This window comes from Alexandromys fortis, unplaced genomic scaffold, assembly GCF_014885135.2.
Source record: "Alexandromys fortis isolate MF-2015 unplaced genomic scaffold, M_Fortis_MF-2015_v1.1 scaffold_93, whole genome shotgun sequence".
NCBI lineage: Eukaryota > Metazoa > Chordata > Mammalia > Rodentia > Cricetidae > Alexandromys > Alexandromys fortis.
In genome coordinates this window covers 7,128,357-7,155,911 of record NW_026067970.1, presented here as the reverse complement: position 1 = coordinate 7,155,911, position 27,555 = coordinate 7,128,357, and the positions used below count along the sequence as shown (strand labels likewise).

The 27,555-nt window shown below is 44.3% G+C and overlaps 1 protein-coding gene across 6 annotated transcripts in view; it reads left to right on the top strand.

Annotated features, from left to right (window-relative positions):
* The window catches only part of Pde1c (phosphodiesterase 1C), a 433,383-nt gene that overhangs the window by 150,582 nt on the left and 255,246 nt on the right, over window positions 1-27,555 (top strand). The window contains exon 1 of one of the 6 annotated variants that reach the window (XM_050155520.1): window positions 15,681-16,213. The exons of the other annotated variants lie outside the window; for them this stretch is intronic. Coding sequence (XP_050011477.1) covers window positions 16,113-16,213 — 101 coding nt within the window. The 5' untranslated portion in view covers window positions 15,681-16,112. Of the gene's footprint in view, window positions 1-15,680; window positions 16,214-27,555 lie in introns of those variants that run through there. 6 annotated transcript variants of the gene reach the window in all.

Genomic DNA, 27,555 nt, shown 5'->3' with positions numbered 1-27,555 from the left:
ACGGTGATTCAGAGCGGCCCTATCAGAAGCATGTTTGTTCAGTCCTTTCTTTTCCACCAGCGTCTTTGTTCAAGTGCTGGGGAGAATGTAAGATTCTCACATCTGATCCAGAGTAGGAATGGAGGTTGGGACGGCAAAGAGGAAGTAGGGTGCAGGAAAACAAGTATGTCTGTGCATTCACTGCTTAGCGTTTGGGCCTTGCCTTCCTTATGTCGGTAAGGAGGTGAATTACAGATGGGTCGGTGCGGAGCAAAGGGGGACAGGGTCGCTTTGACTCCTCAAGGAGTTATGCATTACCTTAACCAAGACTGGAATCCTCACGTGGCTTTCTGAAAAATTTGGTAAAGCACAATCTTTATTCTTTCCTTAACGCAGCAGAGATTAGCGGCTCAGAGCCTGTAAGCGCTGTGTATTTTAAGGTGAGGGAGATGAACGCTCTGCTATGCCGCAGCTTAAATCATGGCGCTGGATGACTAATGGCAGCAGCCAGAACAATGGATTTATTTTCCTGTCAAACACAGTAGAATTTATACCACTTATTTCTTCAAATGAGACTTCTTTTTTCCCTTTAGGAATGACATAGAAAACACCCTGAGGTTTGATGGAACAAAGAGAATGTTGACTCCCCTCCTGCTTCCCTCCCTGCTTGCTTCTTTCTATTAAGTTATAGGGCTGGCTGAGTAGCTTCTCTAGTGCACCTGAGGAGGGAAAGGGCCTGGGGGATGCTCTCTGTTATGACTCACGTGCTGAGCAGACAGCCTATCACAGGAAGTCAAAGCAAAGCAAAGTAAACCTGTCAATGTAAGGACAGCTGATAATGGACAAGAGCAAAGAGGATGCAAAAGATAAAATGACTGTTTTCATTGTTGGTGGTTGTGATAAAGGGCATGGGAAGGGTGTGAAGGAGGGGAGGCAGGACAGCGGCTCTAGCCAGTTAGAGTAACAGGGAGAAGCAAAATGGGTGTTTTTGTGCTTAAGGAAAGAGGAACGTGTGCACCTCTAGAAGGTCAGAATACCTGGAGATGAGTAGATTGGCATGGGCCTATAGGGCTGTCTGCTGTGCACAGTGACACTCAAGCCCTTGCAGGCTTGACTTAAAATCTGTTTCTTTAGTATTTACTTAACTGTAATGTAGAAGAACTTACACAAAAGATAAAAAATATTTCCAAAAAAGTACAAAATGTTTGACTTGCAAAGGACTTGAAGGAACACTTAATCCGAGACTGTTATTTGAAATTGCGTGTATAAAGTGGAGGGAGGCCCAGTGAACACACTGCTGTGCGGGAGAGCACAGCTAGATAGAAGACATGTTAGGAAGGGATGCGAGATTTTCTCATTCAGTCCAGAGTTCATCATCTCAACAGAAGGTTTCCTCTCTCAAGTACTTTATTCTATTCAAACCAAATTATCTGTGTATATCTTTCACTCCTAGAGAATCAAACTTTTTTTTTCTCTTTTGGATTGTTTCAGTAAAGTTTACTTAATTTTCTTTTGTGTTTCTGTAACTTATTTGTGGATTTCCTGCCTAGCCTCTGTACCATCAAGAATGGCCTCTGTGCTAGAGAAAATTTCTCAATAGTGGATTGCTTGCCTCAACATTAAAAATTATTTGTTTTGATTGTGGGAAAATGTGCATGATACAAAGTATACCACTCCAACCCCGGAATCCCTGCCTCTGGGACATCACGTGCACTGACATTGTTGGCGTAGGATGGCCAGTGTCTCACTTGTCATCTTCCATGTCTATCTAACATTGAAATGAAGTTTCAAGTATATAATTGAGTTGATTGATAGTCACTTGAATCCATTCCTCTAGTATCTATCAGTCCACACTGTTTTCTGACGTATTTCAAAGAACACTGTAGACCCCAGCATCTTCATTTCCGTACTCCACTATGCGTGTTTTGTTCTGAGTTAAAAATGTTTGTAACAGGAAGAAGACATTTTTAATTCCCACGACAAGGCACTGGCTCACGTCAGAAAGTTTACTGTTAAGTAGAAAGGATATAAAGTGATCTTGAGGGAAATCGCTGGTGTCTTTTTGCAGGCTTCAGCTACATAAACCTGGACTTGCCCTAGAAAGCGATGCAGCAGAGGTCATGTGATGGCCCAGCAGTAGCACAAAGCAGGCATCAGTGTCTGTGGAATGAACAGAGTGAGCAGCAGTCCTAGACCCTAGTGCAGCCCAGATTCTGAGGAGGTGGAATCCAACCCTGAGCAGCTGGATCTGATCCTGAGCTACAGAAGCCCTGCAGGGAGCTGCAGGCCAGACTCCCCGGCTGGAGGAAATTCAACAGAAGCACAAATTATGAACAGAGTGGGAGCATCTGTTGACCTCCAGCCAGAAGCTTGCTAGCAGGGATCAGCTGGAGGATCATGGGAAGGGAAAGCAAGGGTTAATGCCTTGGAGCAGATTTTTCTTCTTTTAGGGACTCAACTTTTGGGTTTTCAGAACATGGGTGTGAATGGGGTGGGGAGGAACGTGCTTTTCTGAAAGGCCAGCCCACTCCATCATCTGCCAGGCACTTCTTAAGTGGCTAGATTTTTCCGTGCATATACTTCAAGAGTTAAGAGGGAGTGAGGTGACTGTCTTGTTCTTGCTTCCTAAGACTTCCATGTATTTAAAAACAAAGGTCCAGGAACCACTTAGAGCTGGAGACAGGGACAGTTGGTCAACTTAGGGGCAGCTGGCAAAAAGCTGCATTTTGAAGTCAGACATCTGGCTGTCTTTGGGGAAAGGACTTGGCTTCCTAAACCTTACAGATAACTAGAGAAAACGATGCTGGTTTCCCAGGATGCCATATAGATTGTGCAAGATGATGCTTTCCTCAGTGTAGTGCCTTAAATGTAGTAGGTGTGTTTTATAATTTTCCTTAGTAGAAATATGTTTTCTATCATCGTTGACTTTCCACTTTAGTATTTCTAAAAGCAAGGTAGATGGAGGCATACCATCTGTAAAACCTCATGATTTCTGCTTCCCCCCCACAAGCTGTCTTCCTGGCCACGTAGTGAGATCTCGCCAGGAGCTCTACAGTTGTGCTTGATTGGGCTCAGAGCTGATGGCTTGCCTAGGTTATCCAGAAATGCTGGCCTTGTTCATGACTGGAGAAGGGACAGACAGCCCTGGTTTCTGGCACTTGCCATCTGGAGTTCCGTGTCTTCCTAGTGTTCCTGGCTTCAGAAAGTAGAGCAGAAGTGACCCTGGGTAGCAGCAAATAGGGTATCCAGATAACCCACCAGCTGGGTGAACAGCAGTCACGGGAGGCAGCAAGGTTGGGGGCATCACCAAGGGAGGACTTCCCAAAGCTTGCTTTATGTAAATGAAGTCCAGTGAAGCATGCAGGCTTTTACAGGAGCCCCTCCATTCTCACAGCTGCCCAGAGGAAGAAGTATCAAACATCTCTCTCAGGCAAGAAAGGAAGCCAGGAAACTAATACATCGTGGTGCTTCCCTTTCCATTGATTTGGCCTTGCAAGTGAACCGGCAGCTTCCAGGTTTGCCTCCTCAGAATGCAGGGATGTGCCAAAACAGATTTGGGTCTATTCCTTGGGCTCCCTTCTCCTCCCTCCTCATATATATGTATGGATACTACTGCTCATCTCCATGTCCACCATCCTACTTGGGCTGCCATTGCCTTTGACTGACTGGATGCTGCCTATACCCTACCTGCTCATTTTTGCCCTGTGCCTCTGCCATGGTGCCCTCTCGGTAAGCAGTGTTTTCTATGTTTTAGTGTTTTATGCATGAGCACTGCATTTTCACCATTTCCACACTCCCTCCCCTTCTTTCAATAACCCCACACTCCCCTCAAATTCATTTCATACACATATGCATATATATGTGTACACCCAATCTCCTGAGTCCATTTAGTGTTACTCTAGGTGTGTTTAGGGATTGTCCATTTGAGATTGGATAATCCATCGGGGGCGTTTCCTCAGAGAAAACCGATTCTTCCTCTCTCAACAACCATTGAGTGCTGGTAGCTCTTAAAGTAGTCTTAATCAAAACCAAGTTGCAGTTAGTCCCTGCTCTGCTTTTGATCTTGCCAGGAATCCCCAGTTCATTCTGAGTGAAAGCCCAGTCTTTGCCATGACTGACACAGGATCATGACCCTCTTCTGCTTAATTTCTCCATCTTATTTCTAGTAGTCATTCCTGGCTCTTCCAGACCCAGCTTTATACGCCATTGGTTCCCTGGACTGTTACGCAACCTGGTTCTTCCTTATACCTGTCACGATCTTCTGCTCACTCTCAAATTTCTTTCAAGTCTTTGTTCACATCTTACCTTTCTCTTTGAGGCCAACCCCAGCTGTCTTCCCCCATCATACATTTGTAGTCTCTGCTTTTCTTTGCCCTTTCTTCCACAGTGCTGGGTGCCAATGTAGCACTGAATTTATTTCATTTGTATCTGTGCTCTCAGAATAGCTGATCAACAGTTCATCAAGGTGCTCTGAGTTCAAATACCAGCTTTACTGTTAGCGGCCCCCACCTTCCTCATCTATAAATAACAAAGTTTCCTAGTGAGTGTTTAGTAAGACAAGTTCTAGGAAAGGCAGTGGGGCAAGTGGTGAAGATAACAGCCCTCATTGCTACACAGTAGTAAAGAGAATTAAATGTCTTCATCAGGTGGTGCCCTGAACTGGATATCCAGGTGAAGACTGAAATTAGATCCTTATCTCTTACCCTGTATGAAAACCAATGAAGAATGGGACAAAGTTCTTAATGCCAGACATTACCAGAAAAGACACATGTCAAGATAATAGAACAGGTAAAAATTTCCCAAGTGAAAACTCAGTAGCCCAGTAAACAAAAGCAAGAGCCGATAAATAGATTCCACCAAGCAGAAGGCTTCTGTACAGTGAAGGGAACCCTGAAGTGAAGACACAATTTACAGAGTGGGAGATAATATTTTGCTGGCTGTTTGTGGGACAAGGTTAACACCCAGGGCTTCAGAAAGAACTTCTTAAAAACCTTAGCAAACCTTAGCAAAATAGGTCATCAAAACAGAATTGGGTAAGTGGTCTGAACAGACACTTCTCCGAAGAAGACGTACAAGCGGCCAATGTGAAAACAGTTGCTCAGTATCCTAGCCATCAGAAAAAGGCCAAGCAAAGCTACATTTTTATCTCACCCAAGACAGAGTAGCTACTATTAAAAATATACATCAAATGCTGGAGGTCTGTGGTGTAAAAGGAGCTCTTACACGCTGTTGGGAGGAGCCTGTTTCATTACGACGACGACGATAGGAAACAGTATGCACATTCCTCAGAAATCTAAAATTAGCACTACTGTCCGATCTACCGTCCAGATCCTGGTATACACCCAAAGGGAAATGAAACCAGCACAGAGAAGGCGGTGGGCAACGGCCTTTGTTTGGTGTTGGCCCCGGGGGGTGAAGATGGGGGGGGGGTAGGGGGGACCACTCAGCTCCTGGGTGGTGCGAGAAAAGCCTGCACATGTCGAGGTCATTATCAAGCTTGTCACCATGGCTAGGATGACAGGACAAACAGCGCAGGGACAGGTGTAAGGAATATTTCATTAATCTGCAGAGAGCCGGGATCACAAAGGCCAGAGCCCTGGGGAGCCCAGGGTAATTCTGGGGCCTGACTTGGGAAGCCTGTGAACAGGGCTGTCCCAAAGGGAGATAATGGGCTGTTACTGCTGCTAATGTTATTAACAGTAAGGCTCCATGCTATTTCCAGCTCGGTAGCATTTAATCCAGCTCTCCTCATTTGTCTTCATTTCCGCGTGTCATTCTAGGCACGGGTTTTCTTTTGATTTCTCAAATATCTTGTGCACATGAAAAAGAAGAAGTAGAGGGCCTGGTTGGGAAGAGTTGAAACGACAGTATTAAAAATACTATTTTGCTCTGTCCTATACAAATCAGGCAGACATTTCTGTGCGATTCCCCCCACCTCCCTGCTGGAGAGGAAGAATAATGCTTTGAGGCAAGAGCAAGGAAGTGCATCATGTGACAGAGGATGTCTTGGGTAAACCCATGTTCCCCAACTCTGCTTCCGGGGTTTTGCTCAGTGCTTCCATGCTTATAGATTCTCTGTGTTATTGGAGACTGTGGGGAGGGGCATGCTACCTCCCTGTGGAAACTGTGCATCTACATCCCCTGGTCCCTTGCACCTTCACAGCTGGCCGCTCCGTGAAGTTCTGAGTTCCAAGGGCCTATTTTGAGAGCCTCAGCCAAATGACTGAACAGGTCTCCACAGCAGGAACTCCAGCTGCCTTTTAATTCCAGCTTTGTAGCTGCCCACTGCTGGAGCCTTGGGTAGAGGCTATACTAATTCTCTCTGCTCTTGTTTAAAGGGGGCCTGCAGTGGTCAGTAATTGCTAAGCCAGAGAGCACTATGGTGAGAGAACCTGCGTGATCAGATCAACTTGTGAATTTGTTCCTAGAATGCCTGCTTCTGAGAGGCACCAGTGTTCTGTAGGTCAATGGCAGCCTCTGGTATCCGTTCAGTTCCACCACTGTGTCTGTGACCTTGAGCCTGCTTCGGAAAGTTCCACGGGAGGACTTCACGGGCAATTGGCTTGCAGAAAGAGCAGTACATACAATGCACCCGATATACAAACTGGCTATGGTGATTATCGCCATGGTTCTCAAGGTGGCCACTTGTTCGCCAGAGCATTTATGCTTGAGGACAGGACAGGACAGAGGTGCCTTCTGGATGCCGTCCAGGGTTAACCTGCCCTTTCAGTAACAGCAGAGGCTCTGTCCACATAGGGCCTTTCAGAGCTCTATTTTGACAACTTCCCAGTTACTGAGATAGCTGAAAATCTGTCCGTCATGGGTCCCAATGCATTATTGCTATTGACGACCTTCCTTTTGCTGCATTGCTCTGCCTTTGTCTGCTGGGAACAGGAAAGGCATTCTCTGTCTTCTGTGTCCCTTGGAGGCAAGCCAACCCGTGATCCAGGTTTCCTTGAAACGTGAAGCAATGAGTCACATTTGGTCACCCCCTTGGGCTGCTTCTTCCCAGGCTGTCCTAAGCACCCCTTGTTCCCTTCCGCAGCATTTCATGGGTGATTAGAGATGGGTGAGTGTCTCTCCTACAGTGAGGTCAGAGCTCGTGGTGCAAAGAGGGATTTTCCTGGGCTGTGCAAACACCTGGTGACGTCACAGAGTCCCTGGCATGCTAGCAATCATAGTTGCTGCCAAGAAAGCACCCCCTCTGTCAGGATATTGATTTGATGCCATGCTTAGCCGCAGCTGGGACAAATGAGGTCTCCTTGCTGCTTAGGGGTTCCAGCTGCCATGGCATATGTAGCCTGCTGATTAGAAAACCTGGCCCCAAGTGCTTGCAAAAAATGCCAAGCAAGGAACCTCAGCCAGCAGATCTGTGTGTCTGGAAGTGTGAGATGATGTGGCGGAGGGCACCGCCTGAAAGCTTAGAGTCGTGTACTCATAGATACTTTGCAGAGCAAACCCTGATGATAAGCTCCCAGATTTAAGCACCTGCTTAATTGGTTTAAGAAAGAGAGAAAGCCAGTCATTTCCTGAAATCTTCATGCTGTGAAATATTCCACAGCTTTTTAGGGAGCAAGGTTTCCCTCCTTCCAGTCTTTTCTTTATGTTTTATGCAGTTTATGCTTTTACAGGTTGGCTTCCAGACCTAGCTAGCACCCAGGGCAGGCAGGCTCACAGTGACGTACTAATCAAACTTATAAACAGACTCAGTGATGTAAGTCTCCCTGCCAGTATTCTGACGCAACCCTTCTTCATTTTGATGGGAAGGTTGTTCCTAAGAGCCAAGGTTATCAAGCTTGGCTTGATAAGGTTATGTAGCTCCTAAGTCATGACCAGCCCTCTGCCACTGTATGGAATTTGTTTCTACTATAACTGTTGCAGAGGCTTCAGAACTATTATATATTAAAATTTCCTCTCTGATCAGGTAGTGAGACAGACTACCAGTGAACACGAAATGGGGCCAGAAGTTCAAGATAACAGCAGCAGCCTTAGGGGTCCCTTAGAATCTATCTGGCAGAATGGTTGCTTTCTGATGGGTTGAGTTATATATGGAATAGGGCTGTATGGGAAATATCTAAGCATTGGTAGGAACCGTTATGTTGATGGGACCAGCTTCCACAGAGTTTGCAGAGGGCTCTTCTACTGTTTTCTGTATATGCAAGGAGTTACTTTCACAAATGATCTTTGTGCCTGTGCAGGGGAGAGGAAGCTCTATGGTGATTTAGAGGCTCCCCCTGCTTTGCCCAAGAAGAGCAGAATGCTTTCTGGCAGGATCTTCATTGACTTGATGTGAGCTGCTTTTAAGGACTCAGCACTCTTTCCCTTCAGTGCTTTGGTTAGAATCCATAACTGCCTCCTAAATCTCACCTTGGAGACTTTATTCCTCCCTGGATCTAGCTGAGGTGGTGGAAAGGGGTACGGGTAGAGCTGTACCAGAGAGGCCCCTGCTCTCATGCTGGTGTTGTTGGTATGAACAGCATCAGAGCCTTTCCCTGAGATTGGCTTTGCATGGAAGTTACTTTTCATTGTTCCTGTAACTTTTCATCCCCCCACCCTCCCAGCACTACACATACACAAAGCAAGTTCCAGTCCCTGCTTAGTGGAATAACGTCATTTCTCAGAGGGAGGAATAGCCACAAATACCAATTTCGGCAGTTTCTATGTGTTGAGAATTCTGGACATTTAAGGTGCCTTATGGGTCTTTTATTGTTGTTGTTATCAAAGCTCTCTAAAGAACATGCAAGTGGAAGAGATTAAACAAGATTGAATCTCTTTATCCTGAGTCTTAAAATTGGTTCAGTTTTGAGAATCTTTGAGTTCAGTTTAGACACTGATAGGTCCCGAAGGACAATTTTGAAACAACTGTCAGGAGCAGGTACTTTCTCCCATGTCCCCGCGGGCTGAGTCACATGAAGAATACCATTTGATTTACTCGGAGGGCTCAAGGACTGATCATCCTCTGCCAGAGAGCTGAAAATGAACTCTTCGTGCCCTGAAAGATGACTCTGGGCAGCACTCACTCATCGCCTTTCCCTGGTTAGCCCTGCAGCAGCTCGAGGCCCAGGGGAAGATCCTGTAGCTTTGTTACCAAGCCTCTCATGTACCAGCCTGAATCATAAACGAAACCTTTGGCTTTCAAGGAAATGAATTTCGCAGTCACTCTCTGAGAAGTCCCTGGAGGAACAGTGATGGACTGGGTTTCACAACCCCTGTTCTTGGGAGACCTCTGCTGAATAGACCCTTAAGCTGCTCTGGCCCCGTTTACTGGCTGCCTGCAAGGATCTTTCACAGTTTGCCTTAGTCGGGTCCTAAGTTCCTCAAGGTCCTTTCTGTTTCAGGATCCTTGTGCAGGCTGTGTTGTTGTTGTTTTCCCAGAGATTTTTTCTGCTATTCTGCCAACTGCCAATATTTTGGATGTTACTCATAGAGGCTGTCCTTGACAGTGGGTAGATCAAAGAGGACTGGAAAATCAGTGGCTTCTCATTTCTCCATGAAGTAGTGGGGTGTATTTCTCTTCCAGCAATTCAGACCTAGCTTCCTGATGTTTGCTTCAGCTAACCAAATTCAGCAGGAAGGATGCAGTGCCATTTTGGAGCCTAGGTTTTAAGAGGTCTGGCAGCATCTGCCTCCTCCTTGCAATGAAGTTGCCAGGTAAGGAAATTTAAGCTAGCCACATCCTTAAAGCACATAGAGGAAGTGTGCCAGTTAGGGGGGAGGCAGGAAGGGGAGAGGACAGGAGAGGTAGAAGTCTTCTAGCTGTCCCCACCAAGGTACCAGATATGACAGTGAAACCAAATTTTGTGTTGTACCCACTAAAGCATATTGAATAATGCACTTTAAGACAGTGACTTCTGACTCATTATAAAGAAAAACACATCTGAAAACCCACCCTATTCACATACAGGTCACGTCCCCATTATTCTGTGTATTATGTTATTTCTTTTCGGTTGCTTTGTGTGTTTCCTTTTTACCTCTTCTCTTCTCTTCTCTTCTCTTCTCTTCTCTTCTCTTCTCTTCTCTTCTCTTCTCTTCTCTTCTCTTCTCTTCTTTCTTTAGGTAGTGTCTTATTGGGTAGCCCTGGCCTGCCTGAAACTCACTCTGTAGACTCAACTAGCCTCAAACCCACAGAAATCTACCACCTCTGTGTTGCAAGTGCTAGGGTTAAGGTGTGCACAATGCCTGAGATTCTTTATTTTTGTTTTATCAGTTACCTTTGCAATGACCTATCTGCTCTTTTCTGATCTGCTTACGACCATTTATCCAAGTAGATTGAAGCTCAATAGCACAGTAGCTAGACCATTCTTGCTGACCATTGAATAGCTCATATTATGAAAATGTTTGTTGAATTAATGAATAAATTTAATAAATCTCACTGCTATTGTAGGATATTTCCCCCAGTTATATGGATGTATAAATCTTTACCTCTAGTGGACTTCCAAAAATGATGGAAAACCTTTTTTTTTCTATCATAGTTTGCCTAGACTACATTCCTGCTGGATTTATTCTAACACTTGCTCATTGGTAAGAGGAAAAAAAAACCCTCAGCTTTAACATGGCAGTTCAGGAGGCCCAAAGTCCTGACCCCATTGTGAACACCACCAAAGGTTCTTTGCTACTATAAGTCAGAGCATCCCACTTCCCTGGGACTTTTGCCCTCTAGTTTATGCAATTCCAGAGAGACTTCCCCTAGAAGCCGTTGCTAATGGCCTACATGTTCAGGGGGCAGTCCTTCTTGTCACCTAGGAGCATGCCATTGAACCCAAGTGTTCGGTGGATGTAAAGCCATTGTGAGACTGAACAGTGGGTTGGAAGATGACTTTTTACTCAGCTTCACTGCTCAGTCTCTTGTGCAGACTCTTAGCCTGAGCAATGCTATTTCCTTCCAAGGAGGATTGGGGGCTCAGGAAAAAGGGATGGCAAGATCTTTGCCAGCAACTCTGAGACGTCCCATAGTCTAACTTGCTTTACAGCTGTACAAAGAACAACTGGCTGATTTATGTGCGTTTGGACCAGAATTTGGCTGACTGGAGTAGCATCAGCACTTTTACATGAAGAAAAATTTCAATTTCATTAGCACAGCCAAGTTAATTCTGCTGGCTTAGCAGGGTATTCCAAGAGGCAGAGTGGCCACCGGGCACTATTGCACTGCCTGCCAGTTGCTGGAGGATCATAGGTTGGCAGGGAGAAGCCAGGGTCTCCGCTGGTGGGTGGGTGGGATGGGACAGGCGATGTCTCAGTTGCTGCACCCTGTCTGTTTCCCCAGATGCTCTGAGTCACTCTAAAGGCCTGTGGTTGTGACTAGCTGTTTAGAGCTGCATTTCGGATGAGGGTAAGGCTACCAGTTCTCTACCTCATTTGTGTAGTGACAGCAGTTCCTGGGACAGAGATCTTCCCGAATCCTAAAACCAAACAGAAATGATGTCAGAGGGGAAGCCTATGTGATAGGGTTTCATAGGCCCTGCCAAAAGGGAACCACTGGAGAAAAACAGCCTCTGAAATGAGGCTCACATCTGGTGTGGGCAGAAATGAGGGCTGTTGTTATGCCTGCTGTCACTTTAGCAGCCCAAGTGTCTTCGGAATTTTCTCCTCAACACTCTTGGTAAAGTACTGGCTAATTGTGAAAATGGGTCAAGGACACAGGCTGGCTTCAAGACGTCTAAGCAAGCAGGCACAATCTTGCAGCTGCCAGCCATTGCCCAAGGGAGGTAGCCCTTTCTGATTGGGTCTGAACCTGTCCATCTTCTTTCCTTCGTTTTGACATTTGTTTAACTAAGTTTTCTTTTATCTTGAGATTATAATTAAGTTATATATTTTTCCATTCCTTTTCTTCCCTCTGAACCCTTCTATATACCCCTCCTTGCACTTTTTCAAGTTTATGGCCTCTTTTTTTTCATTAATTGAGGTTATGTGCATGTATGTATATTCATATCTATTCCTAACTATAGGCTGCTCAGTCTGTATAATGACTTGTATGCGTGTTTTCAGTTGAGAATCTTGTTTCTATCTCCTAGATGGAATCCTAACAGAGTCTGGCTATCATTTGCCTGGAGGCTCTTGGATATATTGTGGAGGGCCTAGATGACCATGTTCAGTTCATCATGCATGAGGCCGTTTGTGCCAGGCAGACACCCTGCACATGCGATATGACACTTTTTCTGAGTTTCTCAAGTCTCCTCGCAACATTCTATACCAGTGTCCCTAGCTACATGGACAGCGATTCAACACTTAATCCTGAGATGTCATCGCCTTCAACCGCCTTCCAGGAGAACGGCCTTTTCATCCACATTCGGGATCCGGTTCAAATGTCACCAGCACCATGCATCCCTCTATTCTCCTCACAGTGTTAGGATCCCTCTCATCCGGGTTCCCTCAGCAGCCCCGCATTCTCTGCTATGCATTTTCTACTAGTCTCTTTATAGATCCTCAGGGAGGTAGACTGGCATGAAGAACGAAGCACGAGCTTTGCCTTCTTGTCTGGGTCTTCGAATTCTTGGTTGAGATCTTTCAGAAAGCTTTGGCACCTCTTTGGTGCCATTGGGCACAAAGAAGCCGTGCAGAAGTGTTGTATTGACATGTATTCATTGTACAAACAGCTGGGTTTCCTAAGGACATTGCTGTATTCCTGTTCTTCCTTACCACCTCTTAAATGTCCACTTCATTCCCCATAGACAGTTTTGCTTTTCCTTCCACTTGTACATACACAAAAATCCTGTTTCTGCATGAAATCTATCACCCACAAATGAGACCCAACATGACATTTTCCTGTGTGAGTCTGACTTAATGTGTTTAGTATGATAATCTCCAGTTACTGCATCCATTTTCCTGCAGGTGACATTCTAATGTTTATGTATCTCACATTTTCTCCTTCTATCCCTGTGCTGATAGACTCCTAGGCTGGTCATATACTTAGCTCTTATGGATAGTGCTATAAAAAGATGTGCCAATATCTGTGTGACATGTTGACTTCAGTCTTTCAGGTAAATGCTCAGAAACGGTACAACTGGCTCATGGAGTAGTTCTTTTTGAGGGACCTCCATACGAAATTCCCTGGTGACTGTATATTAGGGTTCTTTTTCCTCTTCTTCCTTGCTCTCCATTGTTCTTATTTATTTTCTCAATGCTTGCCATTCTATCAGGGGTGAGATGGAATCTCAAGGTAGTGTTAATTTTATATAGAAGTACATTTTAAGGAGTGTATGAACCAACCTGTGACATGCTTAGCAAGCTGCTTGGCAGATGACAGTTCGCAATAACTGCTATGTGCTGTGGTTATGATTACCAGATCTTAGAGATGAAAAACATTGGAGAGGTCATTCCGTATGCCTACGGAAGCTTGGCTGCCCATCTGACAAAAATTCATCCAAGCTCTCTTTGAACTCTGTTTGGGATAAAAAAGTTTGGTAGGTTTCTAATATTTTAGGGTACAGCATGTTAGTGCAAATGTTGGTGGTACTCAGGCTAGGTTACTGCATAAATACTAGGTAGGATATTTTAAGTTTTTGGCTCCCTGCATGTACATAGGAACGCTTGTGTACGATGCAATTCATATGTATTTGTTCTTGGATGCTCGTGTGAGTGTATTTAGTAATATTTGCTTATGTGAGACTTTTCTAGAATCTGACTAAGCAGCCGAATTAGGAAGTCACTTCAGAAATAAGCCTCCCATGTGAAGTTGTGGGCAGCATTACAACTTCTAAACCTTTGTTTCTGGGTCAGTTTGCATCTATTTATTTGCTTGCTTCCAAACAGAATGTCCCTAGAAATCGTGATCCAGAATGCTGCTGCCACTGCCCAGCATTCTGCCTTTCTGTTGGCAATTTTCTAATAGACATGCAACTTTAAAAATCTCTAACATAACACAGAGTCTTGTCTTTTTAGTAAGTTTTTCTTGTCTCTTCTCTCATCTGCTAGATGGTAATGAAACCATGTTTGTTTTCCTTCTGAAATTGGCTTCCTTTGACCTAATCAAACCTAGTAAATCTGCCTTCCTGTCTAAATCCACACGATTTCAAAGGACTGTGCAGGTGGAAGGGACATGGGACATCTATGTACTTAAATTTGTCACTCTGAACATGCCGAGAATGTGGTGTTGGGACAGGGACATTTGTGCGATAAGGATCAACTCCAACTCTGGCTGTTTGGTTCTCTTCCTAACACCTAACTTCCCACTGCTTCCATTTTTTTCTGTAAAAGAGGGATAATATCTGACCCACAGAGTCGTGTGTGCACCGAGAGTCCTTAGCACAGTGCTTAGACAAAGGCAGTTTCCTGTAGTTAGCACAGCACTGCACAGAGGAAGTTTCCTGTACTTAGCACAGCACTGCACAGAGGAAGTTTCCTGTACTTAGCACAGCCCTTGCGACCGGTATGGTTACAGCATATCTGAATTTGAACATCCAGCCCCTCAAGGCACAGGAGCTAATGGAAACACCGTATTTGAGGACCACACTTCTGTCTCCTAGCCCCAAGCAAGTTGCCAAAATATTTCCCTTTTTGGCATATCATTTCCCAAGTCACTGTTCTCAACTGGGTGAATTTGATTAAGTAATCATATTTTTTCAGGTAAATGACCTCCACTTTAATATATAGCAGCTGTTTAATGTTTTTGCCTAGCAATAACGCTTTACCTCAGCCGGGTGGTGGCGGCGCACGCCTTTAATCCCAGCACTTGGGAGGCAGAGGCAGCAGATCTCTGTGAGTTTGAGGCTAGCCTGGTCTACAAGAGCTAGTGCCAGGACAGGCTCTAAAGCTACAGAGAAACCCTGTCTCGAAAAATCAAAAATAAAAAACAATAATGCTTTACCTCATTGAAGATGAACTTCCTCAACACCTTTAAGGATGGACCAATGGAGTGATTTTTGAATCTGTGACAGGTGAGGGGGACACTTTATTTTTTCTGATCTAGCTAGGTATCTTTGCTAGAGTACATGACCAACGACTGGAAAATGACTGCTAATTACAAAATGGATGAGCAAGTAGACGGTAGATACCATCATTTTATTTCTTTGCCGATGTCACATGAATGGAACTCAACTTGACCAATGAAAAGTTGTCCTCACCTTTTAGTTGATCCCTTAACCTTAGATCCTTTGCGCCTTCCAACCTGGTCCCATTCTGCTGGGCAATTATGTTATTGACATTGTGCGTGACCAAGGGGACCATCTAGCAGTGTGGTGCAGCTGTGTGGAGCTGACAGACTGCCAAAGTCAACAGCTGCCTAGCCAGCGCCCAGCAGAGACGCCTAGGAGGCGTGTGGCATTGTTTGAAGAAACTCTTCTGTTGTAATATTTGTGTTTTTGAGTGAGAGGGAGAGAGAGAAAGAGAAAGAGAGAATATGAATATGAATCAATCCCATTAGTAAGAAAACACCAGGGTTTTGTGCGGAGAAGCTCCAGACTTTGCTTCCTCGGGGCTCAGAGCCCTGTTCTTTATGCAGTGCGGCCGGGCAGCCATCATTGCGGGGCATAGGGCTGGATAGTCGAGGGCTGCCAGCTGGGGCAGGTGTGGAGCTCCTGCCCTGCTGACAATGGTGCCCCCTCCCTCCTCACCCAGGGTGCCAGCCCTGTCCCTAGCCAGGCACTGACAGACGACTTTTCTCACTTGTCAGTTCTTGCTTGTCAGCAAGGCTTCTGGTAAGTGAGAGGCAACAGAGGCGGGGCAGGCGGGGCGCAGGGTGGAGCCGGGCAGGGGTCTGAGCACCCCAAGGCTCATCCCGGAGCTCAGGCTCAGCCTACTCCACTCAGCTCCTCACTTTCTCCGCCATTCCTTACCACCCAGCTCTCCCTTTGCCTCCAAATCCTCCAGGGGCCGCGGGGAGCTTCCGTGCCTTTGTTTAAGGAGAAAAAGAACCTGAACAGACCCGAGGTGCTTTCTGGACCGACGCACAGCACCGTTCCTATCCGTGTCCCTGGCAGTAGCGGGCATCATGGCTGGTTTCCGCGGCTGCCTCCAGGGCGCACCTGGGGCTGGAGTCCCCTGCGATCCGAGCCCTCTCTGAGCCATCTCAGGGGACGCTGCAGGGGAAGTGACAAAGTGACTGAAAGACTTGCTGGGCTGGACCCAGAGAGGAGAGGAGGCCGGGAAGGAACTACACAAACTCTCCCCCACTTCATCCCCAGTGAGAACCTGCAGCGATGGAGTCTCCCACCAAGGAGATTGAAGAATTCGAGAGCAACTCTCTGAAACACCTGCAACCTGAGCAGATAGAGAAAATTTGGCTTCGGCTCCGCGGGCTGTAAGTAAACCTACTGACTCCCTCTGCCTTCTTTTCCTCTCACATCCCCATTTGACTGCATGTGCACAGTTGCCGCTTCTTACGCCTATTGCTTGCCCCTTGCACTGAACATTAAAAGTTCCACAACTGTCTCTGTAAACTGCAGTCAGGGATCATGCCTTCTAAGGCATGGAGGGCTGCTTTTCTGTCCCAGGGCTTTGCTGACTCTAAGTCATGCTTCCCTTGAGAAGGGGCTGGGCATAGAAGGTGTTTCTGGTCCATTTGCCCCGGGAGAAAAGTTTGGGGACTTTGATGAGGAACTTTTAATTTAAAAAAATTTTTTTCTTTGTATACTGCTTGCCAGCATGTTGGTGGATCATCCAATACCCTAGTAGCTGTTCAGAGTCAAATGCACTCTTGTTGGTAATTCCCTTTGCTGACCGACTTTCCTTCCCTGGCTGACTCCTAGAGAACTATTGGTTCTGATACTCTCTTTGGAATCCCCCTGGCAGAATGTGTTTATGAGAAGCATAGACTGTTTCAGAGAAAGTGCACATCAGATATACATCGGAACAGCACAAAGGGTGCTTCTTCTTAACCCAGTGCCCAGAATTCTACCTGGGCAGATACCGGGAGAGCTCAGTAGCTTCACTACATTCTTTCTGGTTTACTTGTTGAGGACAGAAGTGACTTTAGAGTATATTTTCCTTTTTTAAAAAACATTCCTAAACAATGAGTGAGACTGATGGTTTCAGCCTGGAGGCACAAAGATTGCTCCTCAGCCGACACACAGCTCCCATTGATGCTGTTCACAGCATAGACGCTTAACTGTATCAGATATTTGAGTTCCGGGATCTAGTATAATTTTAAAAACCTTCTGGAGGTTTCCTGTACTTAACAACCGCAGTGAGAGAAAACAGCTCCTTGCCATGCATCTGCCATTATTGCATTTGAAAGCCTGCATACACATTCAAGAATCAAAACCAAACAAATAAGGAAGGTACTGATTTGAGTTCGTCATAGGAGAGACCACATCCTGACAGGATATTCAGAGTTACCGAGGGGAGGCAGTAAAGTTGTGTTCGTTTCTTTTAAGGGTCCCTATCCAGGGCTGTACTTTATAAAAAGCATTCTACTTGCAATGGATGCTAGTCCACTGTCATTGATTTTGTAGGACACCATGCCAAGGAATTTGCTTTTTTTGACTCGTGAGGCCCATGTGAGTGGAGACTATAAGCTTACCTGGATAGCTGGTCCCTGGCTGGCAGACTCTTGACAGCTTAGGCAGCTTGTGTGGAAGCCCTTTCAGAGCTGTGTTTACAGGAAGCTCATGTTCAATGTCCTGAGTGATAAGCTTGTCATACTGGGCCACACACGGAATGTTTGTTGTGTCCACAAAACCTGAGCCTGAGGGGTGCACAGCGAAAGCTGGGTTAGGCTGGTGCTCTTGCCTTCCCAGCCAGAGGGACTCATGCCCACTTCTCCAGAACTGTTTCTTTTAGCTGCTTGTAAGAGCTAAAACCATCCCCCCAAAGCCACTGAGGCTAGGGATAGCATTTGGCTAGATCAGCATAGCTCAGGTGGGAACTTGTGTGAGAAGCATTTAGCTTCACACCGCCCCGTCTTGTAGCTTTCTCGGTTTCCTGTTTGAGAGCTTTCACTCCTCAGAGTGTTGAGGTGTGAAGTGTGATATAGCCACAGCTGGATGTTCCAGTCTTTTGAGTTTGCCCAGTGCTCGGGTGCCTTAGAAGGTGTGAATTGGTTCTTCACCCAGTGTTCCTTTTCTAATTCCTCTTCTCACCTCCCCTGAGGAGAACCTTTTGCTTGGCAGCAACCCTCTGAACTCTTAGTTACAGCTTACAATTCGAAAGTTATTTATTGGTATAATACACTTTCTAAGAAAGAAAACACTGTGCTGATTCTATTACCATTCATCCCACCACACTGATTTACTTATTTGTGTATCAATTTATTTATTTCATCAAAGCAGCAGTTTCTGGGAGAGTTGCTAAGAGTCTTACAATCAAGTCATATACTCATTTCCACAACTCGGGATAATACCTTACAATCGACACCATGGAAATCCCTGGGAGACGTGTGTGTGTGTGTGTGTGTGTGTGTGTGTGTGTGTGCGCGCGCGCGCGCATTTGTTCACACAGCAGACTGTCAGCAAGAGAAAGGAAGCTGCTTTTAGAAAGAGCCAATAGCCATAGTAGGATTTCCATATCCCTTTATTACCCGACACTCTTACAGTCAGGACTTTCTAAGTAAACACAGGTGGTCAGAGATTTCTTTTGACTGGCGAGAACTATGTGAGCTCTGGATTGCCTAGTGTTCTGTCATCTCCATGACACTTTCTCTCCTGGTTGATTTATGGGCAGATTTTTTTCTCCTTCATTACTCACCAGGACAGATATTTTGTGTATCTTGTCCTTGCTTTTCCTCCAGTGTACATAGACGTGATCAAGCAATAGATGGCGAAAGCAGAAAGACTACAGTGTGAACATTTTAATATGCAAAACGAAGGCAAATATGTACTTGCCCCAGCCTTCAACACATTGTCCTTCGAGTTAGCATGGGACAGGTTTAATGAGCGTCATTGTCTAAACTTGGGTCAGAATTCTGTAAGATGTGCAAGGCTCTGACCCAGGGATGAATCCCATGCTTTTGTTTTCTGAAGTTCGGACTGTCCCCATCTTACCGCCCTCTTCTGTACTGCGGAGGAGTGGTCCTTACCAACTGCAGAGAGGTTGCTGAGTCTGCTGCCTGCAAAGAAGCCACCAGAGGTAATCCAGAGGACAAGCCAGTCTCCATCTCGGCTCCACCGGCCCCCTGCTATGTCTCTCTGTCCCTCATTTCCACCTGAGTAGTGTTTATTCATTTGAAATGTTTATTGTCTGCCTCTCGATCTAGAATATAAGTTCTACAAAGGAGTTTTTTTTTCTCTTGTTCATTTTGCTCACTGGCTTGTCCTTTTACATGGCAAATTATCCACACTTTCATGAAAATTAGATTAATTTTGTTTGTTTCTCAAGGAGAGAATTAGACAAAACTCATAGCCCAGACTTACAGTATTGTCAATGCACAAACAGTTCATGGAACATTAGAAACTGTCTTAAACATCATCTGCCCTAGCTGCAGTTACAGCAATGGAGGCATCTACGACTATAGTTGAATCTTTGTACATAGAGCAAAGAGATGCATGCCAATGGAGATGGTCTACAAGTGACTTAAGTTCCTTAGCCTTCTGCAGTTCTACTACCTCGTACACAAAGGTTCATAGTGCTCTGAGTCAGAAGGTGCAAACCCAGCTTTCATAAGTCAATGTGTCTGTGGGTTGCTGTCTGCGTGTTCAACTGAGAGTAGCCTCACTGTCATTTCCCATAAACTTCAGTTGTACGCAAGGGCTGTTGGCACATTTCCTTGCTCTGTAGGAGTAGACAGGGAATTCTAAGGCAACACTCCAAGTAACCTTGTTGACAATGGCTCTGCCATTGGTAAGTGTAGGATATCTTTATGCCATGATGATATGAGAGACCTCGTGGCTGCTGAAGTTTGAGCAAGTGAGTCATGACCAGCGCCTTGGGTTCTGACCAAGAGTTTTTCTGTTGCCAAATCGTCCCACAATGACAAGAAGGTGTTCCTATGCTGCACTTGGTTTTAAGTGAATGTAAGAAGACACATTTCACTTACTCCTTGGCATTTGCCAATTTATAAAAAATTATAATGTTTTAGCCTTGCTTTCATCTTGCCCAACCATGAGGCAGTATAATAAATTTTTATGGTTATGCAATGCTCTATGTTATATTTATTGCATTGTTTAAAATAATTTATGGATATAAAGGCAGGTAAATGGTTCCTGTGATAGTAGATTAGGGAGGCTATTTTTTTTTCTCCAGCACAGATTTCCCTCTCCCTTAATGTGGTATCAGGGATTGTGTCCCACTCTGTCTCCTGAACCCCATCATAGGGTTGGGCTGCTGTAGCCTGAGTTGTAAAGCCTAGGTCTCAATAAGTATAGATCTCAAACAGGAACATGGGGTCCCTTGTTGACAATCCATATTGGCTCCGGGAGATTAATACTGGATGTTTCTGGTGACTACCATGATTCATTTCCTGTTATCTTAGTGAAAAGGATTTTCTTTGCTAGACAACAACAAGCCAACCTCCAGGGAGAAGCAGGCACAGAAAGGTAGCATGGGGATCCCTGGATTTGTCCCTGCAGCTGTTGTCCTGCTGCTGCTGACTGTCCCAGCTGCATGGAACAGTTAGGTTCTCTTGTGCCTAGGTTGTTTTAGGTTTGCTTTTTCTAAAACATTCTTCCCTGACACTTCACAGATCTTTGGAAGAGGGGGAGCAAGCCCTGGGCGAAGATAGCTAGGCGCTTGCATTTGCAGATCGGCCTGAGCACATTTTCTTTATGCTCATCTGAATTTTTAAACAGCATAATTAATGTTTTGGAAACACGGAGTGCCAAGCTAACATTTACTAAATGTCTGTTAAGTGCCAGCCCCTTTGCCATGCTCTGGTATGCAAAAGTGGATAAGATTCCTATCTGACCTTAACAGGTCGTGGAGAGACTGGCGCCAATACCCAGAGTGATGAATGTAACTAGAGGGGATGCAGGGAGAGTACCTCTGCCCCGCCTTTCACATAGGGGAGGCCCTTAAAAATACAAGGAAAAATTCCTTTTATTGATAACAACCTTTTGACAACAGTGTGGGGAAACCTGTTGCAAAATGTGGGGCACACAAGAAGCCATTGATTTGGCCCAGGATAAGCTTGTCCTGAGTTTTGAATTGTTTCCCTGGGCTTCTGGCAGGCTTCGTGTATTAGTTAAAAGACGTAGGTGTGAAACCTAGTGAGCTTCTCTTTGCTTATCTTATATTGATAATTCTCAAAACCCTGGTCACTGTGGGGTCTCTTTGCTGTTGCTAACATGGAGCTACTGGACAGAAAGCTCCCAGGTCACTGGAGAAGAGAACACCATTAGCTTCTTCCTTTCAAAGGTGGGCGGCATGCTCGTGTGGCTCATGGAGTGTAGTGAGGGATGGAGAGGATTCAGTAATGGTACAGGCTTGGTACAGGTGCATTGAGGAATGAGACATGATGTCAGAAAAGAAAGCATGGACCAGGGAGCAACATGGAATTGACAATATTACATTTTATTAAACGTAATTGTGGTTCAAAGAAGTGAATATTTGAATACATTGCACTACTTAATAAAAAGTTATGTTCTTGCCACTTTTGTACCGTACAGGGAAATCTTTTTTGTTTGTTTTGAAAGGAGGTGATATTCTATCTTCTCAGTTATAAGGAATTGTTGATGTATTTGAAGCTCCTGAGTGATACAAGAAGATCTGAATTTCAGGTTGATAACTCTGGGTGAACCATAGGAGAGAGCTTAGAGGTGAGACTGGAGGTCACGAGAGCAGTTGGGACGATGCTTGCACTGAAGTGTACACTGGAGATGAGAATTGACGACACTTGGGTTTAGAACAGGGCAAGAGAAGGAGAAATTCCCTCTGAGCCTGTTCTGGCTTGGGTATGCTGGGGAATTTGGTGCCAAGGCTTTGGGGTGCACTTAGATAAGAATGCTCACTTTGTGTGTGGTTGTGTTGACCTGGTGGCCTCTGGGATGTCCCAGTAGCTGTTGGTTATTACAGTATGGAATATATGTGGAGGGAACTTGGACTTGGAGCTGTGTTTCTCAGAGTCTTGGCCACTCAAGTAAGTGACCCAAGAGTCCTCAGAGAAGCCATTCTAGAACTAGTTAAATTTGTGTTGTTTCTTTTCCCCAGACCATGTATTCCGTGTATGAGTGGGTCCTCCAAGTATCTTATTAACTGAAAATGGCAAGTGGTTCAGCACATTTTTCCTGGGCCTGATTTTTCCAGTTTAGGAAGGTGAGGTGAGGATATCAGAAGGAAAGCCCTGCCCTCATAAAACTTAATAGTCTGGTTACAGTGGCCAGAAAGGATTTTTTTTTTAAAAAGTGTCTTACATATCCTAGGATGGCCTGGAACTCAATGCATAGCTGAAACTGGCTGTGAATGTCTTATCTTTCTGTTTAGCCTTCAAAGTGCTGGGATTATAGGTTTGAGATACCTTGCTCAAGTTCCAGAAAGTTCTTATGTTAAAATGTTAAGTGTTAAAAAACAACAACTCTAAAAGAGAGGGCAATAGCTAGATGCTAAGTGAGTGATACTGATACCGAATGCCAGGTTCAGAGTACCTTCTTCTTGCTAATAAAGTAGGTACTTGGAAATGAGGTCTCTGTGTACACCAGAGGAAGAAGTGGTGAGAACCAAGTGTGAGGCTAGAGTCTCGCATTTAGAGTGCATTTTCTGCACTCAAATCCTAATACTATTTAATGGTACATCATTGCTTCTTATCATAAGTTATTTGTTCTGACTTATTAGCTAATTATAGCCCAATATTTGGCAGCTGTGTGCATATTATTTTGTCCAAGACTTGCACATGACTCTGTCAGTTGGGAAGCAGCCCTAAGCATAGAGGTTTCTGTATTCCAGCTCTAGTGTTCTGTCATGATATTGTGTGTGTGCGTGTGTATGTATGTGTGTGTAGAAAAATACCTTCTTTGGTTTTGTTTTTTTGTATCTGAACGGAGAGGGCATCTAAGACCTCCATTACAGATTTTTGAGAATTGACTAAGATCATTGATCAATATGAAGCATATAAAACAGCCTGTGACAACTTTGAGGATGGCCACCACCATTTGACATTAGTAATAAAAGGTGCATTTCGCAGCAAATGAACACTATTTTTGGAGAAAGACTACTTAATTTATGTAAGGAATTAGCATTCTTCAGGCTTTTATTGGAGAGTGTTCTTTATTTAAAGTCCTCTTGACAGCTGTTATTAAACAAAACTAATGAACCTTAATGAGCACAATGTGAAGATTTTCTACGTAGTAAAATTATGAGAATGCTAGAGAGTAATTCAATTAAGACATGAAATTGAAAGTCACAGTCACTGGTTTTCATTCATCTTTCTGTAGAGAACTCAGCGGTCACCCATTCACTTAGAAAACATTTCCTCATCGCTGTGTGCCTGGTCACAGGAATTTACTAGGAAATGAGGCAAAGGCTTTCCCTCTGAGTGGATATTCAGTCTAAAGACAGAGAGAACTGTTAGCAAGATTTTCAAAAATAGCAGTTTACACTGATGCGTGTCACAGAGAGAGAAAGGATGCTATCAAAATGGTTAGGAGGATTCAAGCCAGGTCTCGGACTAGGAAAGACTCTTGGAGAAGTAAAATTCAGTCTGGAACATGAAGAAGTTGACATTCGTTAGTAGAAGTATCGGGGAAGAGTGTGTGAAAGAATCCAAGGCCAGTTTCTCAGAAATGGACACTTCTGTGGAAAGGGAATATGGGACAAGGTGATATGGCACAGAGAGGCGGAAGACTGCAGGCTGCACCCAGTGGAGGGCCAGATCCAGCTCCATCTTCCAGTGTTAACACAGGAAGCCATTGTCTGAACAGTGAGATCAGAGGACTTTGGGGGCATTTTGCCCACACGGCTTGAATATGGGGGTAAGGACAGAGCCAGTTTTTACCTTGATCTCTACTTTTTTTTCACTTAGGGAAGAATCTCTGAGGTCCCGTGCATGTTTTCAGGTGTGGATTTGCAGGCTCAGTAGGGGGCGGGAGCAGGTTGAATGGGGAACACAGGTGATAAGGTCACTTTTGGATGTACTGAATATGAGGTGATTCAAGAGCATCATGGGAGTGGTAGTGTGAGCGTGAGGAATTGGTAAGTGAGCCTGCAGATTGAAAAAAGGAACTAGATCAGTTACATAACATACAACCCAACCCAAGAAAATCTGTGTGTCTGAACTGGAGATGCCACAATAAGAGGCAATACACCGAAGACCAGTGGCTTAGCTAGTCTAACATAGGAGACAGGAAATCGGGGTTTGTATATAATTTCTTATTGGCATTTTCTTGTTCAAAATAACATTAAAACGCAGACTGTAACCACAGCACATAGCCTTGTTTGAAAATCTAGTACTGACCATTAGGTATAATCCCCACCCAAACACAGGTATGGAGTGGAGACAGAAGCCTGGAGGAAGGCAGGGTCCTTTCTAGTATTCTAAAGGCTATGAGGGATTTTGACCCAGGAAGTGGAAGGATGAGACTGTTATCAGGCACATTCTGAGAACTACAGGGCAAGACCCGGGCAACTGAGCCCTTAAACCCAGAGCGCAGCACACTGTGAAGGGGTCTGGTGGTGTATAAGCCCAATGGATTCTGAGTAATTTAATTTATCCAGAATCCAATCAACCCAAACTCTTAAATAATCAAAATATTTCCTGTATTCTGGAGACACACCTAACACAGGTGGATGTGAGAGATGAATCTTTGAAAACTACTACTTCCACCTATATCTTAGTCCAAACTTAGACTAATATTCCCAACATTTTCTCTGCTTCTCTGTCTGTCTTTTTTGTTGCTGTTGTTGTTACTTTGCCTTTTTTTTATTATATAAAGAAACAACCAAAAGTTGGTTGTGAATTTTTGCAGTTGATTCTGTGGTGCTTTATGATTTTTGATGCAGTTTAATTGTTATTTTCCAAGTGCATTCTGCTCAGGTGGACAGGTTGTATATATTAGTCCAGTCCTCCATTTTTCTCAATTATCTATGTACTTAGCACTCTCAGAAATGGTGACTTTTGCCTGACTGATTTCATGTTTGAATGTGATCATCTTTTCCATACCAAATGTGGATTCATCTTGAGTTATGGCTCAGTAATTCAACACTTTTACGTGATAGTTGATCTATGAGCAATACCCCCTACGTGTGTCTCTAAAAGTCTGAGTGATGTCATGCAACTCACTCCCTCTCTCTGACTCTGCCATAGGGATGACTGTGATGGCTTCTGCAATGCCTGCAGCTTAAGCTCAACGAAATAGATTTTATTCAGTAATGTATCCAGTCCTGAGTGATTGGTGTCATAGACCCTGCCTGCTGACTGAGGAACAAGATGTACCTTCATTACTATGGTCTCGTGTACTCAGTTTGAAATATAAGAATCATTTATCAGATACTGATTATCATGAACATTGTTTAGCCCCCTCAACCTGTCCTTAAAACCACTGTAGGAAATGAGCCATTTTCCAAAAGTGAAAGAACTTTTGAACTACCAGTTTAGACATGGTTTCAGTGACGTCAAAACCAAAGGCTACTTGGTCCAGGGGTCTAGTGCTTTCACTTGGTAGAAGAAGATGGATGGTTCTAAGGAATCCATCTGCTAGCTCCCTATATTTTGGATAATCACTTTATTTTGCCATGTTTTATACCTGAGATTTCCAGAATTGTGTCCAGAGAAAGGCAAATATCTTAGAGGAAATTGGAAGGCCCTCTGCCTCCAAGAAGCTACAGGATTGAAGGGAATTTAATTGGAAATGGATATGAACCAAAAGAAGGTTTTAATGAAGACCGTGAGGAAGTGTAGGGAGACAGGTGTATCAAGGGGTGGGCAAGAAAGTATTAGGGACATGAGTCTGTGACCAAAGTCAGAATATGCAGCCTTCATTGTGGCTAACTCTACCTGAGAGAAAAACTAAATAGAAGTTAGAAGCACAAACCAAAGCTACCCCTTCCCTGATTGTAGGGGTGTGTCTGTGAAGAGAGAGACTTTGTCTTAACCCTTTGGGTTTGTCTCCACATTGGCTGTGCCCTTTTCACATTTATCACTGACGTTATTTAAGTAGGAGCCAGGCTCCCAGGGGAGGAGGTTACAGAAACCCATTTCCTTCCTCACGACTCTGCTGCACTTACTACACGGCAAGTTTTGTAAATATATGATAGAGATATGAATCACTTATGAACAAGCCATGCTACCAGATTTCCACAAGCATGATATTTACTTTCTATTCCCTCTGTTAAAAAGCTTTTCCGTTCTTATCCATGGTGCCACTCATTAGCTCTCTGCCCAGATTTGAGCAATGAGATCTTAGCTATGGTTTTTGGCCTGCTCTGTTTGAAAAGCCTTGCTTCCAAACATGGGAAGATCTCAGCTTTCTATGAAGAGAGGTCTCATTTGGGGACTTCTCGTAATCCAAGAGTTAGAGTTGTTGACCCAGGATCAGGAGAGAAGCAGGCACGCATAATGGTGTTGGATTTCTGTCTAGCCAGCTGTCTGCAGACAGATGAGGGTCTGGTGGGGGAGAACAATAAAGAGATTGACTTGTGCAAAGACTACAGGAGACCCAAAAGGGCCGCAGTGGAGTCACTGTGTGAATCGGTAGCTACACATAGGCTTCCTGGGAGGCTCTTTACCTTGGAATATATTAGCTTCTCCTTTGACGTTATTATTATCTTCCCTCTGGCCAGTACTAGCCAGAGGATGTGCTCCCAGCATCCATTTGCTAATGGATTGTCTTATTTACAGTCCCCTTTGAGATAAGCCTTCTATTCATCTCTTCAATCCTCTCCAACCTCAAGTCACAAAGGTAAAGTCTTCCTTCATTTGAATTGGATCTCATCTGACCAATCATGTTAGAATGTTCTATATGAGAGAGATGTCTGTCCTGAATAGGACCACAGCCCTCCTTTTTAAAAAGTGGTCTAAGTTAGAGTGCATGAGTTCTAAGAACATTTTTTTTCTCCCATAGAAAACTCACTAGAAAAATTTAGAAACTAATAACAAAGCTCAAGACTCTTTACTAGCAATTGGGCTACTCTAGGCTAAAGTGAAAATTTGTTTACTTTATACATTCTTCATTATTACATATATATGTATATATATATACATATATATGTATAGACAATGATTGTTATTTATATATTTGTCTTGCCCCGAGTCTTTGGGCACATGGAATTTCATTTTGTAGCTCATCTCTGAGACCCACGTGATAGGAAAAGAGACCTAATTCTCACAATTTTTCCTCTGATGTTCACACATGCACTATTGCATGGGTGTATTTGCCACATACTCACATATGAGTAAATAAATAAAGGTGATAAAAATTAAAAAGAGACATTTCCACCAGTGCCTCTGGGTACTTAGTGAAAGTGTGAGAAAAATATTTCACTTGTGTTTTCACCAGCATTTTGGTATTCAAAATGCGAATGGCCAGAAGGCTATCAGGATATGTAGTTGTAAAAACCTAGGTTTTAATGTGTGCATTATGGAAATGAACAACCGAGAGGAAAGAGAAATACACAAAGGCTCTCCATTATCAGAAACCCAGAGATGGTTCATGCAAATGGGTTAAGAGCTCAGTAGAAGTATCCGGTTCTACCCACTTCTTTCCAGTCTGCACCAGGCATGCCAATACAAAACAAAAGCAAAGGATCAGATGGCCAGTCTGGTCTGGGCTCATTTCACAG